This window comes from Phocoena sinus, chromosome 7 (genome assembly GCF_008692025.1).
Source record: "Phocoena sinus isolate mPhoSin1 chromosome 7, mPhoSin1.pri, whole genome shotgun sequence".
In the NCBI taxonomy this organism is placed as follows: domain Eukaryota; kingdom Metazoa; phylum Chordata; class Mammalia; order Artiodactyla; family Phocoenidae; genus Phocoena; species Phocoena sinus.
Window position 1 is genome coordinate 56,064,206 of NC_045769.1, and position 19,250 is coordinate 56,083,455.

General features: G+C 38.4%; 1 protein-coding gene across 1 annotated transcript in view; it reads left to right on the forward strand.

Moving 5' to 3' along the window:
* The window catches only part of PDE11A (phosphodiesterase 11A), a 421,332-nt gene that overhangs the window by 171,799 nt on the left and 230,283 nt on the right, over positions 1-19,250 (forward strand). Inside the window, exon 5 of the mRNA XM_032637562.1 lies at positions 6,951-7,015. Coding sequence (XP_032493453.1) covers positions 6,951-7,015 — 65 coding nt within the window. The remainder of the gene's footprint in view (positions 1-6,950; positions 7,016-19,250) is intronic.

Sequence of the window (19,250 nt, forward strand, 5' to 3'; positions counted from 1 at the left end):
CCCCTCGTTCTTTCTCTGTCAGTTGTAGAGGTGGCTGAATTCTTCCAAGGCCCCTCTCCATGGCTCCAGCTCCTCCGGGGCACCAATAACATTATCCCCTCCCTTCCTCCGTCTCTCCTTCTCTCCCTCACTCTCTCCTGTGTCCCCTCAGACCTAGGGGTGTTAATGACTTTCCAAATGTCTACTTCCTGGGTACCTCACCATTCCTTACTGGTTTCTTTTAATCTTGCCCATCCTTCTGTACCTAGTTCCTTTGTTGAATTACTTTCAGTTAAACCATTTTGGAGTGTTCTCTCTGTTTTCTGGCAAAACCTTGACTGATTTAGTCCCTCAACCTGGAAACCTTTCCCCACTTTTCAGCCTAGAGCATGCCTGCTCCCCCTTTAGGACAGAGTTCACATGAAAACTTCTTCAGCACTCTCCTCTGTGTGCTTGTAGAATTTTGACCATATGTTGTGGTGAGATTATACCTTTGTGAACAGTTTCTCCCTCCATACTGTGTTGTGAGTACAAGGAGAGGACGTGATTTATGCCTCTTGTTATTTCCAGACCCTGTCACAGTGCCTGGTATCCTAAGTATTTGGAAAATGTTGATTGAGTGAATAAATGACTAGAGTAAATTACTCATCGGTGTAAGAGAGGAATTAATCAAGGATGGCAGTGAATGGCCATTTAATTCGTTCTTTTGCCCTATATATTAGTCCTCTTATGGAAAAATAGGAATTAAGAAAACTCAAACCCAAAAAATGGTGATTACTTGTTAGATCATTCCTATTTTCTTCTTGGTAGCAAGAATATCTATTTGAGCATAGTTTTTGTTTTTTAAGTTGTATTTAAATTAAAAAAACAGAGAGCAACCAGACCAGCTAGTGCTTGATAAATATTCGGATCAAAAAGACTTCTGCCCATGGAGCTTTTCCAAAGAACAGTCAGAGATGCTTGGGGATATTTTGTTTACTTCCCTGTGGCGTGTGTACCGCCTTCCCCAGGGTGTAATGCCCAGGGCTGATCAACAGCCAGAGGAGCTTGGAATCATTTGTTCAGTTTCATTGACCTATAAACCACTTCTGATATTTCTCGTATAAGATTCTCTTTTTACTTAGTGTATGTGTGTGTATTTATTTATTTAATCTATGTTCATTTAGTGCATCTATAATAAAAATCAGAATTAGAAATAGAGAATAAATTTTAAAAAATTAATGAAACTAAGAACCATTCAGTTTGTCCAAGTCAAGAATAAAACATGAACTTTATTCTCATTTATTTATGCTTTATCTATTTTTTATTGGTCATAATCTCCACAGTGACACTACATATCCCATTAAATTGCATCAAAAAATTTTAGCTGTTTCATTTTTTAACCCAGGTGTCTGACTATAAATAATTTTCCACTGGATGTATTATATTTTTAATAAATTCCTTTTAAAAATATAAATTGTTTGAGGCATGGCTGCCTAGAGTTTTGCTTTTCAAACAAAGATATTTTTGAGAGTGCAAGGAGGTACTTTTAATAATTATTGCATGACAACAGGCTTTATTAGACTGGGATGGTCCCGTGACAAGTGGGACATATGCATGTCCTCAGATATACCCCCCATCACTTGCCCTGGTGCCTAAAATTTCTGTCATTACAGTGTTGTTTTAGATGAGAAGATTTTGACTCCAGGAATCTCCTTTCTGAACTATAGATAAATTACATGGGAACACGAATACTTTAATCTATCATTAGCCATTAACGATTTAGCAGAAAATAGCTAGTTGACTTGGTTCAGAGATCTCTCTTGACCAGAAGTTAGCAAATTTTTTCTGCAAAGAGCCAGCTAGTAAATATTTTAGGTTTTGTGGCCCATAGGGTCTCTATTACAACTACTCAACTCTACTGTTATAGCGAAAAGCAGCCATAGGTAATATTTAAATGAATGAGTGGACTCTGTTAAAATAAAACTTTATTTATAAAAACAGATGGTGGGACAAATTTGGTCTACAGAGTTTTTTGCCCAACCCCACTCTGGAGGAATGGGAGGCAAGCAGATAGTTTACATGTCCAGAACTGTAATACTTCTTTGCTGTTCCTTGCTGTCCTCAAGGACCAAGGCCTATGTGTATGTTGCCTTAAGGGCTCAATATTCTGGTGACTTTGAGGGTTAATTTGCTTGTGAGCCTAATCTCAGATTGCCCTAAATTCAGAGAACCTGTAGGGGGATTCCACCAGCAACCTTGCGTTCTTGAATATATGATCTAGACTAGAATTTCTGTGACAATCTTAGATTTATTCTAGAATGTTTTTGAAGCCCTTCATAGTCTGATGGCTTGGAACCAGGCTAACTTTATGCACCTTATGGAGCCAAGGCTAGTGTTTTGCCACTTGGTTGATCTTATCTGGCTTACAGTCAGCAGTGTGTTTGTCTTCACAGTTTCATTGCTCTGCTTATATTTTGTCACTCTCTTGATGGGACTCAAGCTTGCTTCTCTTTTATTCTTACATTGTTTGCTATCAGCTGTAGATCCTTAAATGTTGTATTTCTCTTACCCACCATTCCAGATTCCTATCCCATGTCTCTGAAATATACTCTTTTACACAAATTAATGGCCCATAATAGCTTTGTTCAACTGTAATTAGTTGTACATAAGCAAATTTATGTGATTTCATGTGTAAAAGTATTTTTATATACTTTATACATTTTTCAAGTATGTAAGTACTTCATCCCCTTTTTGTTTACACTTTTACTCAATTAATCGCCAAAAGCATTTAAGGCACCCTTCAGCAAAAATACAAAAATTCATAGTGAACAAATATTTTCTGAGTGCTTATTGTATTCCAGACACATAGCAGAATGAAAGGCAAACTTTCAAATTAAAAGGAAGAAAGAGAAAGTAGATGTCATAAGTGAAACAAAATCAAACAACAAACTCAAAACCAAATTGTGCTGCAAAAAATGATACAACTTTGAACCTAAGGCTTTTCTCTGAGCTTCTCAACAGCTAAGGTAAAAGAAAAAAATGAATAGGCTTTTATAATTCCTTTGGTTTAGTAAAAGGAACACATCAACAGATTAAGAAAGTTTTTCTGACCATTAAGTTAAAAAAGTTTTCTTCTCTAAAATATTAATTCTTCAAAGGTTGGAGACATTATTTACTGTTTCTTTTCTCTCTATGCTATCCAGTACTTAATACACAATGGATGATCAGTATGTATCCAAAGACAAGGCAACATCAGTATTGTCCTCATTTTTCTTCTAAAGACACGGGAACCTAAGAATTATACAAGGTATGAAATTAGGGAACATAGTCTGTAATACTGTCCTCACTTCTGATACCAAGTACAAGTTCAAGAGTTCCTAAGACCACTCTCAAACTCAATATTTTGCTAGAAGGGTTCACAGAATTCACTGAAAGTGGTTATATACATGGTCATGGTTTATTATGGGAAGAGATACAAATTAAAGTAAGCCAAGGGAGAGATCAGTCCAGGAAGGTTCCAAAAGTGGTGCTTCCAATTGTCCTGTCTCCATGGAGTCATGGAAAGCATTAACTTCTCCCAGCAGTGATGCACACATCACTGTGTGTGCATGAAGTATTCAATATACATGAAGTATTGCCAGCCAGGGAAGGTCACCCGAGCCTTGGCATCCAGGGTCTTTGTTGGGGCTTGATCACTAAAATCTATTTGGCCACCCTCATAGCTGCCCGCAGTCTCCCTGCCCTCCAGAGGTCAACTGATACCATGTGACGCAAAGGCTCCACCCTAAATCACATTGTTGGTGTGGCTCAAAGCTACCACTCTAAGTTACATTGTTACTATCTGGCTGGCCCAAGGCACCCAGGTAAACAAAGACATTTTTACCCAGGCTGGACATTCCAAGGGCTTAGAGGTTACCTCCCAGGAGACAAAGGCAAAGGCCAGACCTTTCTTTGGGTAAGCTTACTTCTTCCTACACACAAGGTCAACATTGTGGTTCATGAATCTAGTATCTGACTTTGATCAGGACACCATGGGCTGGTTTACTGGGGACACAACTAGTACTTTCCATGATATGGAGTGCTAAAGTTGAAAGATGCATAATCCTTGACTTTCCCTTTACTCATTAAAAAGGAATTTAGAAACTAAAACCAAAAAATAAAATAAAACAAAATATTTGACCCTGTTTTTCTTTTCAGCATGTGATTTATGTTAGAATAAAAAGTTCAAACATTTTAGAAAAAAGAATTTCTTCCTTTTGTTAGTTTTAACAAGTTCTCTCTTACATTCCAAGGGTTCAAATATTCTGACATTTCACTGAGGTACTTGTTGATCTTATCCATTCTCTTTGTGATTCTAGAGCTGTAAGTTATATAGCTTTAAGATTTCAGGATTTTCTGTTCCATTTCTTCTATCACTCAGAGGGTTTTTTTTTTTAATTCTTAAAAGATCTTTATTCTTTGTTAATCTCTAGACATTTTTCAGGTTTATTTCTTAAGGTATGGAGAGCAGAAGTTCACTTTTTATTCCACTTTATTTAGGGAGCACTAATTTTGATGAGCCAGGACAAATTAAGCTCCCTACCATAAAGTAAGCTCCATGCATGCAGGGATATTTTTTTTTTCTTTTACTTTTACTGTGTAGCCCCAGTGCCTATTGCACTACTTGACACATACACTCAGTACATATTTGTTGTGTCAAACAACAGTTTTCAAACAGTTAAAAACCTAACCCTTGCACAAATCTAAAACAAGCAAGTATCAAAGATGTAGTTAACACATTAATGAGAGAAGCCAGCAAGGTAGTAGTCCGTTCTGAAACAGACACGGATGAATGCAGGCACAAGATTACTAAGTTAGAGTTTAAAAATGCTTACCGGGCTTCCCTGGTGGCGCAGTGGTTGAGAGTCCGCCTGCCAATGCAGGGGACACAGGTTTGTGCCCCAGTCCGGGAGGATCCCACGTGCCGCGGAGCGGCTGGGCCCGTGAGCCATGGCCGCTGAGCCTGTGCGTCCGGAGCCTGTGCTCCGCAACTGGAGAGGCTGCAACGGTGAGAGGCCTGCGTACCGCAAAAAAAAAAAAAAAAAGATAAGTGTTCTAGTTAATTTTGCTGTGTAACAAATAAGCCCAACATTGAGAGGCTTAAACCAACCATGTTGGTTTAAACTGATCTTGTGGATCAGGAATTTGGAGAGGGAATAGCCAGGATGGTTTACCTCTTTCCAGAATATCTGGAACCAGTGTTGGAGATCAGGGGTGACTTAATGGCTGGGAACTAGAATCATCTGAAGGTCTGTTTGCTTTTATGTCTGGCACCTGGGCTGGGAGGGCTTAAAGACTGGAGCTGCTGACCAGAGCATCTACATGTGACTCCTCTGTATGGTTGGCTACCTTTCAGCATAGTGTCCTCAGCGTAGTTGGACTTATGACATAGTGGCTCAGGGCTCCAGGCACAAGTATTCCAGTCAGATGAGGCAGAAGCTGCATTGCCTTTTATGACAACTTCAGAAGGTGCATAGCCTCTACTCTATATATTCTATTTGTTGTAGTGGTCTAGAGCCCACCTAGATTCAAGGGGAGGAAACATAGACCCTACACCTTGGTAGGAAGGTGGCAGGGTCATATTGTAGAGAAGAATGTGGGATAGGAGATATTGCTGTGGCCATCTCTGGAAAATAAAATTTGCCACAATGAGTAATTTTGTAGAGGCTTATTTCACATTAGAATATGAAATGAAATATGTCCTATAGTTGTCAAGGGTATTTCCTTTTAGTTGAGCTGTTGTCACTGCCCTGCTAGTCACACACAGTTTTCTTTGTGATGGGCTTTTATCTTTTTCTTAATGTTGCATTTTTTTAGTATGGGTTCATTACCTCACTGATAGAGCTGTTTTAATATTTAATCTATTCCCAGTTCCCAAGTCATTTTCTCAAGTGCCCATCACTTCCTTATAAGTGGTTAATTTAAACGGCCTTTGAAGCATGACTGCATCTGGCTAAGGCAAATCTAAATGTCAACCTTGGAAGTATCCAGCGACATTCAGATGACTCCTTTCAGTATAGGGCCTCCTTTTTCTATCATGTGTTATATCTTGTCAAAAGAGAACCAGAAACGGTGCCTTTCCCACTCAATATTTTTAGCGTTGTTGAAAAAACTGACACTCTAGAGTTATGCAGACTTGCTTTAATCCCAGAGGCCCCATTTAGTTGTGCGAAACAGTGTAAGTTTCTTAAAAGTTATGGGTTGGTTTCCTCATCTATACGCTGAAGATAAAAATCCCCACTTCAAAGAGTTGTAATAGGGAAATTAAATAGTCAAAGAAGCTTCTGATGTAGGGCCTGGTTTATAGTAAGAACTCAACAGTAACTAATGATAAGAAAAACTGTCTTTGCATTTTCTGTGCCTATAAATTACCTTTCAGCATAATAGGTCTTGATCAGGATCTTGAACTGATTGTGCCAGTTTCACTGGACAGGTAAGGTAGGAAGTGTCCACACTAGGGATGATCTTAAGTGTCTTCCTCTTCATTACCCTTTGCAGGTGACAGAAAAACATTCACCTGAGGACAGTGATAAGCCAGGGAAGGTAATTTCAGGAACCTGGGGTTGATGGAGGGCAACCTTTTGAAAGATGTTTTGTCTCTACCAGGTTCTCCATGGATGGTGACTAGGTTGTTAAAAGGGCAGTAAAAAAATTATTTTCAAATGAGATGTCCCTTTGCCTGACCACCACAGGATTTTTACACCTTATTGTAAAAATATATACATATTTAGAAATGTATTAAAACTTGGGCAATATGTGCCATGTAAGAAATAAAGTACAAGATGTAGGATAAAATTTTCTCGTATCCCTCGGGATTTCTCCACTTAAAATCTCTCTTTAATCTCCAATTATTGTAATAGTCATTATAAAGATGAAAAATGTTTACTGGAATATTTTAAACTGTGAGAAAGCTTTAACTGACTTGGATTTGTTGTCTTTCTGTGTGGCAGGTGGTGAAGTTTACCAAATCCTTTGAATTGCTGTCCCCAAAGTGCAGTGCCGATGCTGAGAACAGGTAGGGCTTATGAGTTTCAGTTTTGTCTCTAATCCTCATCTTCGATCCGTGGTGTTGGCAGCATTGCATAATTTCTGAGGATAAGAGTTTTTCTTTCTTTAGATCAGCGAGTGCAGCCAAATATCATCACTCTTCTATATTTCAGGGCTTAAATTAAAACTATACATAAAAATACATGTATATACATCTAAAACTGCTAATGAATAAAGTTGATTTTTAGATATTCCATAACTGCATAGATAAGCTTTTTTTTTTTTTTTTTTTTTTTGCTTTATTTTGGTCCCTCGTTTGTCTTCTTCCCTTTTGTTTGCTTGTGTTTGACCAATACCCCTTGGGGAAAAGACTGAGAGTTTCTAGTAATTCACTTTTTGTCCCTATTGGTATCTTTGAGGCTGTAGCAGGGTGAAAATTAGGGTTGGGGACCATCAGTGAATTTCTTTTAGATTGCACTACCCTGAATAATAGTTTGGCTACTACAAAAATAGATCCTCTTTACTTTGGTCACCTCTAGAAGAAGGGCTAAAAAAATAGTGAAATTGACCAAAATGCAGAAATATGGAGAAGGACAAGTAAAGCATGATGATGATGATGATGACAATACCAATGATGGTAATACCAGCTAGATAAGCAGCTTCCATTTATCTGAGTACCTGCTGAGTGTGCCAGGTACTATTCTAAATGCTTTATATGCATTGAATCCCCCCAGATAACCTGATGAAGTAGGCATCATTACCCATGCGTGACAGAGGAGAAAGCCAAGGTTCAGTGAGTTTAAGTGACTTGTTCAAGGCCCTGCAGCCAGTAAATGGTAGCCACATCTCAAAACAAGATCACCTGCATAAAACCCTCCCAATCTCTGAATTTTGATCCCATTGCCACACATAATTTACAGTCTGGTAATTAATCTCATATAGTGAATGTCTGCTGGATTGTTTCCCAATCTGGCTGGATCAATCAGAATCAATCTTGGAGAACTGAATAAAAACTAAATTCTCAAAAAAAAAAAAAAAAAAAACTAAATTCTCAGGACCCACATGAGTGCTTTTGATTCAATATGTTGAAAGTGAAGTCCTAAAGATCTGTATATTCAAAAGGCTCCTTGGGTAATACCTGTTTCAAGATGTAATAGTTGAGGGTAATTTGATTTTATGTACTTATTATTGCCTTTAAGTTCAGAAAATAGAAATCAGTACATTAAAATGGGCGCTTCAGTTGCTTCACTTTTTATCAAGTGTATGATATTTAAAAGAGTCCATTTCTAATTCCAGTTATAGAGCATTCTTGAAAAGGCAAAATTATAGCAACAGAAAGCAGATCAGTAGTTGCCAGGTGTGGAGATAGAGAGAAGGGTTTAATGTGAGGGGGTGCAGGGGAATTTTGAGTAGTGAAGGAACTGTTCTCTGTCTTGCTTGTGGTGGCAGTTATACAACTGCATTTGTCAAAACTTGCAGAACTATGCGCTTAAAAAACATAAATTTTACTGTTTGTAAATTATACCTTAAAATGGGAAGCAAGAGGTCTTTTGTAAGAGGTTTTTGTTTTCGTGAAAATGTATGTTCACATCTATGTTTAATGTCAGCTAATCTATACCCAAAAAAGATTTAGACATAGAGCTACTAGTGGTGTATTCAGCCATTTTCCTAAAATTTTCATGTAAAATAACATGAAATACATTTAAAAATATCTGTCTGTACTTAGTCCTTTAGCTAGTTATGGCCTCATATAGGTTCTCTCTGTCATATATGAGGGGGAAAAGCCTTCCTTTGAAATCCTAATGTTTTAATGTTGTTCTTTTTTTTTTTTAACTACTGAATGTGTCCTCATGGTCACTGCAGAGTTAAATATTTCATTATTTTTAATGCTGAGAGAACTTCCATGTCAAAACGAAATGACCCAGGGCCCATACTGCTCTTGGCAAACTTCTGATAATAAAAAAGAAAGAAAGAAAGAAAGGTCAGATTTTCTTTAAAGAGACATTTGAAAAGTGCCTTTGAACTTTGACATTATGAGATAGTACTCTCCATCATTCTATTTGTGGCCTTTATGTAGAATGTCCATTTATTTCAGAAGATCTTTCCTGCATTGTCTAGTAATTTTCCTCATGTAGATGTGGGATCCTTTGGTCATCTATTGCAGGTTAAAGGAATAAAGACAAGTGGCTCTAGCATTTACTTTGCCAGTGGCCGTGGAAGAGACATTGAAACAGGCTATGAGTCTACAAATCACAGCCTGCTCTCAACACGTTGTAAATCTTTCCTTTAACCTTCATCACTTAACATCTTCTCTATAGGTAATGTCCATTGGATACCTTAGTCCTCTGGACATCATTCAGAGTTTTAATAGGATAGCTCTTGAAGATAATGTTTAGGGTTTCATGCAACAATGTTTCAGGGCATTAGTTTAATTCTGATGAACTTTGATTTAAAGCTTGCTGAGTTTTATAGACAGTCCTTGAAGACTTTTTTAAAAACCAATTTTGTTGCTGACTCATCATTTCTGCCTCCTGTCTTATGCGGCTAACTCTTTTGTCATGGCCAGTCTCCTCTTGGTCTCCATGTAATTAATACCAAGCAATTTGAGAGTTGGAAATGATTTGATCTGTCTTTCTTCATGCGGTGTTTACCTCCTCTGGGACAGCCTTGATGACTCTTCTAGTGATAAGATTCTCACAATGTCACGGTGGGCTTTTTCTACTGATAGGGAGTTCTAATTGTTAGAAAGGCATTTTAGGTTGAATCACATTTCTGTAACTTCCACCTCTTTGTCCTAAATTTGTCCTTTGGAGATAGTTATCCTTTCATTAATTTTATTACTTCATTCAACAGCCATATGATGAGTACCTACTCTCTGATAGGTAATGGGGCTACAGAGATTTTTTTTTTTAATCAGCAGTCTCTGCCCTCAAGGATCTCAAGGCCAATGAACAGCGGTAGGAGTGGGTTAAGAATATAATATAACCATACCTGGATTTCACCAGGCCTCCAGATCATGGCTATAAATAGAGTCATGGTAACAGTGATAATCTATACTTGGCTGCTTGGTCATTTCTCCCTCGTAGTGTAAGAACCCAAGCCCTTTGCAAAAGTCACTCTTGAAGTAGCTCTGGGAATCCCCAAGATTAAAAAAGATTTTTTTAGTGCTCACCGATCATTTCTTCCAAGTATTCCTAAGTCCTCTTCCTCTAAACATGGCAGAGCAGCATCTGCTGGACATGGGCTTCCTGGCCCACTGCAGAATTCCCATGAGCATAACTGGACTCCTCACCACCGCTGTGCCACAGCTCCCTGGGCACTGTCTCAGATGCACTGGTGGCCTTTCCAAATCCAAGCAGGGCTTGGTAGCCAGTGCAGAAGGTAAGAAGGTTCACTTTCCCTACAGTGTGCTATAGTTTGTTGCCTGACCCCTAATCAGTCCTGCATGTACCTCATTTTTTTTTTACAAGTCTTTTAGTTCCTAAAGCTTTTCTTTCTTCATAGGACTTGGACTTAGTCCATGGGGCCAGGCTTAGGAACCAGTCCCCAGATTGAGAGCTAGCCACCAAGTTGTTCTTTTGATTTCCCCACTTTTCTTCCATCTTAGCCACCAGCCTCAGATGCTCAAGACCTCCTCTTCCCAGTCCCTTCCCCTCCATGCACATCAGCTTATATAACACATAAAGGCCCCCTCATATACAGATGTGTCCCAGATTAGGCTCATATGTCCTGCTGTCAAGTACATCAGTGACGGCAAAGCAATTCAATACTTTCTGTAAAAGGTTTGTGCAAGGTGGTATTTTAATATAGAGGAAGGGGCACCCAACTCATCTGGGGAAAACTGGAACATGATCCTCAGAGAAAACTTTCAGACATGGTAAAATTTCATTTATGTCCTGTAGAATGATGGGAAGTTAGTGACATGACTACCTTCCAGGGTGAGGAAACATCGCAAACAGAAGCATAGAGGTGGGAGAGAAAACATGGCATGTTTCAGAATCTTTAATTAGGGCTGTGATCTGTTGCCACAAGGGTCATCATAATTGATGGTGATGGCCCTTAACTCCTTCTGAGGGCCTCCAGCTCCCCTGAATGCCATCTCATAGGGGTTTGGGTCCTATCTGGTCCTCAGATGCTTAGACCCTCTTAATTGGCCTGGAGACTGGTACATGCCTGCTTGTTCACGGGGGAGTAGCAACAGATAGTGAAATATTAAGATTTGTCTTGAAAAATCCTCTGGGCAGTAGTGTGGGAGAAGGACCAGAGGATGACAAGCTAAAGCCACAAAGGATTAAATTTACTGCCTTACCCACATGGCAGTGGTTCAGTTCTGGTGGACTGCACAGATCCACTATCCTTAACTTTTCCAAGTCAGCAACTGCTATTTTTAGACTATTTTCATATTTCATGGTCCCCAGACTCTCACCACCCTTTTTATTCTCCCCTGAACGTGCCCCAGCTTAGAATGGAACATGATATTCCAGTTTTTTCCAGAATCAGAACAGTTTAGAAATAGACATGTGCCTCTCTTTTGCAGAATATAATACTGTTGATGCATTTATTATTTACAATCCTCTTGTGTTGTCAATACTGACTTTAAAAAAAAATTAAGATCTTGTCTGATCCATTTGACTCTCTCTCAGATCTCACTCTAGGACCTTTCATGTGAAGCCTAATTTAATAATATTTAGTGAAGCGGCCAGAATAAACTTTCTTGAATCTCTTATTCAAGCTTTAATAAACCTCTTTCTGTTCTCAATGGGAATAGGGAGTCTGAATGATCATATGTACTTAGAAATGAAAAAGAACATTTATGGACATCTTAAGAGTTAGAAATTTTTATTTAGTTTAAAATATATTTGGCCACATTCTATTGATGTATCTCCTAGGTATAAATATGGGTGCTTTGGAAATTGCACTTTCTCAGCACTGCTACTTAAGGCTAAAAAAAAAAAAGAAGAAATTTTTTAAAAAGCCAAATGTCTGTAATTTCTAGAAGGTAACAACTGACTAAAAGGGAATTTTCACATAATCATTTAATGGAATATAATGGAAATATATATTGTTTAAAACCCAAGCACTGTAATCATTTCAGCATTTTGGCAGTAAGGGAGTTGAGGGGAGAAAGCTTATTTCAGAGGGAAACAATCTTTTTTAAAAAGCCATCTTCTTACTATATTTTTCATTTGGTATGACTAGAAGGGGAGGAGAAAAGTAAAGCTAGAAATCTCAGAGGAGGTAAATAAAGGGTAAGAATCTCTGTTTAATGAGTCTTTCAGCATGCAGGTCATCCTGGAGGGTGGAGAGCTAAAATGTTCTGTTTCTTAAGATGAGGGTATATAGTAAGCAGAGTAATGCCCCCTCAAAGATATCCAGGTCCTAATCTTTGGAACCATGACAAAAGAGACTTTGCAGATCTGATTAAGAATCTTGAGATGGGGAGACCATCCTGGATTATCTGGATGGGTCCAATGTAATCAGAAGGGTCCTTATAAATGGAGATGTGGTGACAGAAGCAGAGGTCACTAGCCATGGCAATCAGGGAAGAAAAAGAAATAAAAGGAATACAAATTGGAAATGAAGAAGTAAAACTGTCACTGTTTGCAGATGACATGATACTATACATAGATAATCCTAAAGATGCCATGAGAAAACTACTAGAGCTAATCAGTGAATTTGGTAAAGTTGTAGGATACAAAATTAGTGCACAGAAATCTCTTGCATTCCTATATACTAACAATGAAAGATCAGAAAGAGAAATCCAAGGAAACAATCCCATTCACCACTGCAACAAAAAGCATAAAATACCAAGCAATAAACCTACCTAAGGAGACAGAAGACCTGTTAAGACACTGATGAAAGAAATCAAAGATGACACAGACAGATGGAGAGATATACCATGTTCTTGGATTGGAAGAATCAATATTGTGAAAATGACTATACTACCCAAAGCATTCTACAGATTCAATGTAATCCCTATCAAATTACCAATGGCATTTTTTACAGAACTAGAACAAAAAAAATCTTAAAATTTGTATGGAGACACAAAACACCCCGAATAGCCAAAGCAATCTTGAGGGAAAAAAACGGAGCTGGAGGAATCAGAGTCCCTGACTTCAGACTATACTACAAAGCTACAGTAATCAAGATAGTATGGTACTGGCACAAAAACAGAAATATAGATCAATAGTACAGGATAGAAAACCCAGAGATAAACCCATGCACCTATGGTCAACTAATCTATGACAAAGGGGACAAGGATATACAGTGGAGGAAAGACAGTCTTCAATAAGTGGTGCTGGGAAAACTGGACAGCCACATGTCAAAGAATGAAATTAGAACACTCCCTAACACCATACACAAAAATAAACTGAAAATGGATCCGCGACCTAAATGTAAGACCAGGCACTATAAAACTCTTAGAGGAAAACATAGGAAGAACACTCTTTGACATAAACCACAGCAAGATCTTTTTTGACCCACCTCCTAGAGTAATGGAAATAAAAACAAAAATAAACAAATGGGACTGAGTGAAACTTAAAAGCTTTTGCACAGCAAAGGAAACCATAAACAAGATGAAAAGGCAACCCTCAGAGTGGGAGAAAATATTTGCAAACAAATCAATGGACAAAAGATTAATCTCCAAAATATATAAACAGCTCATGCAGCTCAATATTAAAAAAACAAACAACCCAATCCAAAAATGGGCAGAAGACCTAAATAGACATTTCTCCAAAGAAGACATACAGATGGCCAAGAGGCACATGAAAAACTGCTCAACATCACTAATTATTAGAGAAATGCAAGTCAGAAGTACAATGAGATATCACCTCACACCAGTTAGAATGGGCATCATCAGAAAATCTACAAGCAACAAATGCTGGAGAGGGTGTGGAGAAAAGGGAACCCTCTTTCACTGTTGGGGGGAACGTGAATTGATACAACCACTATGGAGAACAGTATGGAAGTTCCATAAAAAACTAAAAATAGAACTACCACATGACCCAGCAATCCCACTACTGGGCATCTACCCAGAGAAAACCATAATTCAAAAAGACACATGCACTCCAATGTTTACTGCAGCACTATTTACAATCTCCAGGTCATGGAAGCAACCTAAATGCCCATCAACAGACAAATGGATAAAGAAGATGTGGCACATATATACAATGGAATATTATTCAGCCATAAAAAAGAATGAAACTGGGTCATTTATTGAGACATGGATGGACCTAGAGACTGTCATACAGAGTGAAGTAAGTCAGAAACAGAAAAACAAATATCATATATTAGTGCATGTATGTGGAATCTAGAAAAATGGTACAGATGAACCGGTTTGCAGGGCAGGGGTGGAGACATGGATGTAGAGAACAAATGTATGGACACCAAGGGGGGAAAGCGGGGGTGGGGTGGTTGTGGTGGGATGAATTGGGAGATTGGGATTGACATATATGCACTGATATGTATACAATAGATAACTAATAAGAACCTGCTGTATAAAAATAATAAATAAAAGAGAAAAAGAAAAGCAGTAGAAGTCAGTGTGATGCAGTTTGAGAAAGACTCAACCTGTCATTGCTGGCTTTGAAGGTGGAGGAATGGAGACATGAGCCAAGGAATGTGGGCAACCTCTAAAAGTTGGAAAAGGCAAGAAAAGGAGTTCTCCCCTAGAGAATTGTAAGATAATATCTTTGTGCTGTTTAAAGTCACTTAAGTTTGTGGTAATGTGTTACAACAATGACAGAAAACTAATACAGGGGTTTGAATTTAAAAGGAGTCCAAGAAGAAGAGAATTCAGGAAAAAATGAAGGAATAAGGAGAGGTAAACAAAGAACCCGTGGAACTGAACAATATGGGTAGAGGCTGAAACTTGTGGGAAAACATGGCCAGTGAGAAATTCCCAGGGGTGGGGCAGTTAAAGGATTTGTGTTAACTGTATGTTGTGCACTATTGTAAAATATTACATCTGCTTGTCCTTTGCTTGCTATTCAGCTTACTGTCTTCAGTTGCCACTCACATCTTGTAAAACCAAAAATGCATGTTTTTACAGGCTACTGCTGAGAATATAGAGATAGAAAATATAAGATCTTTAACGCTCAAATAGGAATATTCAAAGTTACAAATTTGTTCGATTTTAAATGTTGTTTCAGTGAAACTTGTTTCCCCAGTGTAGTGGGTTGAATAGTATCCCCTCAAAATTTGTGACTATCTGAAACCTTAGACTGGAACCTTATTTGGAAATAAGGTCTTTGCAGATGCAGTTAGTTAAGGATCTTGAGATGAAATCATGCTGGACATACATGTTGGATTTTCCCCACGGGCAGTAAATCCAATGACTGGTGTCCTCATAAGAAGAGGAGAGGACATACGATGACACAAAGGAGAAGACCATGTGAAGACAGAGGCAGATATTGGAGTGATAAGTACAAGCCCAAGAACACCAGGAGCCATCAGAACCTGGAAAAGCCAATGAAGGATTCTCCCTAGAGCCTTCAGAGGGAGCATGGCCCTGCCAACACCTTGATTTCAGTCTTCTGGCTTCCAGAATTATGAGAGAATACATTTTTGTTGTAAGCCACCAAGTTTGTAGCACTTTGTTATGGCAGCCCTAGGAGACTAATACACTCAGTTATTAAATGAGGAAGATATATGTGGAATCTAGAAAAATGGTACAGATGAACCTGTTTGCAAGGCAGAAATAGAGACAGAGATATAGAGAACAAGTGTTTGGACCCCAAGCCAGGAAAGCCGGGGGTGGGGGAGGGTGGGATGAACTGGGAGATTGGGATTGACATATATACACTAGCATGTATAAAATAGATAACTAATAAGAACCTGCAGTATAAAAAATAAATAAATAAAATAAAATTCAAATAAAAAAATATGAGGAAGATAAAATGGATAATGTCTACTAAATGTCTCTTCCAGCAACAAAGTTCCAGGAAGCTGTGATTCTGTGCATCCACTATTGTGCATTATAGTGATATCTACTTTAATTAGGGAAAGAGAATAACTGTCACTGAAAGTCTAGTATCCATCACACTTACGCTTTCTTAGTCTCACAAATGCCCAATGAGTTACATGTAATTGTCTTTATTTTACAAGTGAGGATCCTGAGGCTCAGAGAGGTAAGTAACTTGCACACATTTGCAGCACTTCTGGCAGTACTGCCTATGCTCCTGCAGGGTTATGTCTGGAAGCAATTCTCTTAGCCATCTAATGCTCATTCTATTAAGACTATGGCCTTAGTTGAGTTAGATGCTATTTAGTGTCTCCAACAAGATTATACTATGATTTAGCATTGAAATGAAAAGTATTTTGCAGAAAAACATGGAAGCAAGAAGTGAAATATAAATTTGTTACTAGTGATGAAAATGTTTATTGTTAGAAAACTGGCCACATGTCTATATGTTCTTGCAAAGCTACAACCAAGGAAGAAACTCACAAGGAGACGAAACTGTGCTATATTTTGTTACTAAAATACATACTAAAGGATCATTTACTACATGCCAAGTGATGCCACCGAAGGCAGGAAAAATTGACCAAGTACTCACAATAAGTGAAAGAAATTTCAAAAGAATAAGAGGCCAGTGTAACCAAATTCATGCGTGATGCAGAGCTGTTATTAAAGTATAGAATGTTAATTTGTCAAAAACTTCCAGTGTTTCGGAAGCTGCTTAGATTCCAGTGACAAGGGATTCAATTGAGTAAAAAAGGAAACTGAATTTAGTCAAATAAGAAATGCTGAGAAAATTCCAGTGTCTTCTGACATGCCTGTCAATGCCAAGTGTGCTAAATTGATCATCCTCAAGAGCATAGATGACAAAGTATAGCATTTCAGCATGAGGCCATGCATAACATCAGATGGTTAAAACTTGCCACCATATTCAATTTTAAATGACAAAGTCAAACTAAAGGTGGTAGACAGAATTTGGGGCCCCATTACCTTCACCCTCTGTTGTCATACTCGTGAATGCATTTCGTTACAGGGCCAAAGAGACTTTGCAGATGTAATTAAGGTTGTTAATCAGTTGGTGTTAAAATAGGGAGATTATTCTGGGATTAACTTGGTGGACCCAATGTAATCACAAGTCCTTGAATACAGAGCTTTCTCCCAGTTGAGGACCAAATAGGAAGTTAGAGAGATACAACAGAAGGGGGAAGTCAGATAGATTGGAAGCATGAACAGGATTCAACACATATTGCTGGCTTAAATATTCAGAGGGCCATGTGTCAAGGAAACCAGGACTTCCGTGCTACAACTATAATGAATTGAATTCTTCCAACAACCTGAATGAGCTTGATTCTTCCCCAGAACCTCTAGAAGGGGATGCAGTTCTATCAATACCATGACTTTGGTCTTTTGAGGTCCTAAGCAGTAAATCCAGCTGACAAATGCCATAATAAACTTCTGGTCTCTGGAACTGTGTGATAATAAAAGGGTGTGGTTTTAAGATGATAATTTTGTAGTAGTTTGTTATGCAGAAATAGGAAATGAATGCAGTATTAGTGTATGAGTTTAAACCCAATCTCATCTGAGAATGAGATTGAACTCAGTGATGTTACTGTGTGCGTGCACACGCACACACACACACACACACACACACACACACACACTCCCACAGATGGATGACAGCTGAGCTGCTGAATGAGCGATGTACAGCCATGTGGAACAGATGACCAGGAACCCTACGTATATTAGGTCTTGATACAGTTTTCAGACATGTATCTGCACAGTAAAAGAATCGCTGGTGGTGTGACTGGGCAACAGTAGCCCCTTAAAATTTCTGTCAACAAACAAACTAAGGAATACTTGAGGAAGGAATGTGAGTCTGGTTGTTGTCTAAAAACCCGCCAATGACACCTCTTACTAAGTTCAGTAGAATGACAGCATCAAGACTTGCAGGAGGAGCTGGCAGCTCGGAAGAGAGTCCTGGAGATGATAGCAGAGCACTCTTCTAAAAAAGGCTGCATCCTGATGACTCAAAGGCTCATATCTGTGAACATCAAAGACTCTATATTGAAAAGTGATTCAGAAGAGTGACACTGAATTTGAAGAAATTTTAGAATGTCTTAGTCAATTTATTTTGCCCATAATTTTTCCTTTTATATATAATCAACTTGTATAGTTAAAATTTTCCTTCAAGAATGGTATATGATAAAATTTATATCTAATCCAAAAGATCTCTAAAATAAGATTAAAATATTTTAAGTGAAAAGAACACATTGACTCATTGCAGCATTTTTTCTCTTCTTTCAGTGGTTCAAAAATAACAGTGCATCTTACAATCTGTGGTACTGTAGATTCAATGAAATAATATGACCCTTCCACACGTTGTTTTTCTTGTGGATTTTCTATTCCTTAGCTCATCTACATCTATCCCTGAGGGTACATATATCTCAACTTTGAGAAGCATCTTGGAGACCTTTAGGGTTTCTTTCATCTTTAAGATTGGACAGCCCCATGATTCTTCTCAACATTAGGTTTCTTTGTTGCATTTTTGGGGTCAGAATGCTGAAACTCATGTTTCAATGCCTTATTGATTTTTTTCTTTTACTTTTAAATTCTGTGTGGAATCTAGTTTTACAAACAAATTACTCTTTCCAACATTCCTCACTTCTCTGTAACTCTTTCCTTTAGGCTTCCAGCCTCCATGACCCATATCTGGCCTTTTTAGGTGTGTGTGGAGGCAGGGACTGACTTCCATGAGATGTGACTGTAATGAGACAAAACTACAGGATGAGCTCTAGCGTTGGGTCAAGAGTCTGTAAACAAGCCTTCTAGAGATGTTCTTTGTCTTGGGCCAGCAGCAATGATATTTTCAGGAATAGATTTGGGATAGACTGTGTTAACCTGGAGAGACTAAGTATGATGAGTGATATTTTGTTTATCATATTTACTGTGATTGTACCTTGCAGTCATATTGTACATTTTATAACTCCGAGATGTACCTGGCCCAGGCGAGGTAATCTCCAGCTCTTATCCAGGTTATGAATATGATTTTGGGCTCATGCTTCCAGAAAGTGTGATGTGACTCACCCTTGCTTGCACATTACCACTCAAAAGCATACCCCCTTGATGAGGCTCTGGGGATTTAGAAATTCTGTTCCTACCTTATTACCACTCAAAAGCGTACCACCTTGATGAGGCCCTGGGGAATTAGAAATTCTGTTCTTACCTTGGAGAATGTTGCTAAATATCTTTTTGTACGTGGGCCTCTCACTGTTGTGGCCTGTCCCATTGCGAAGCACAGGCTCTGGAC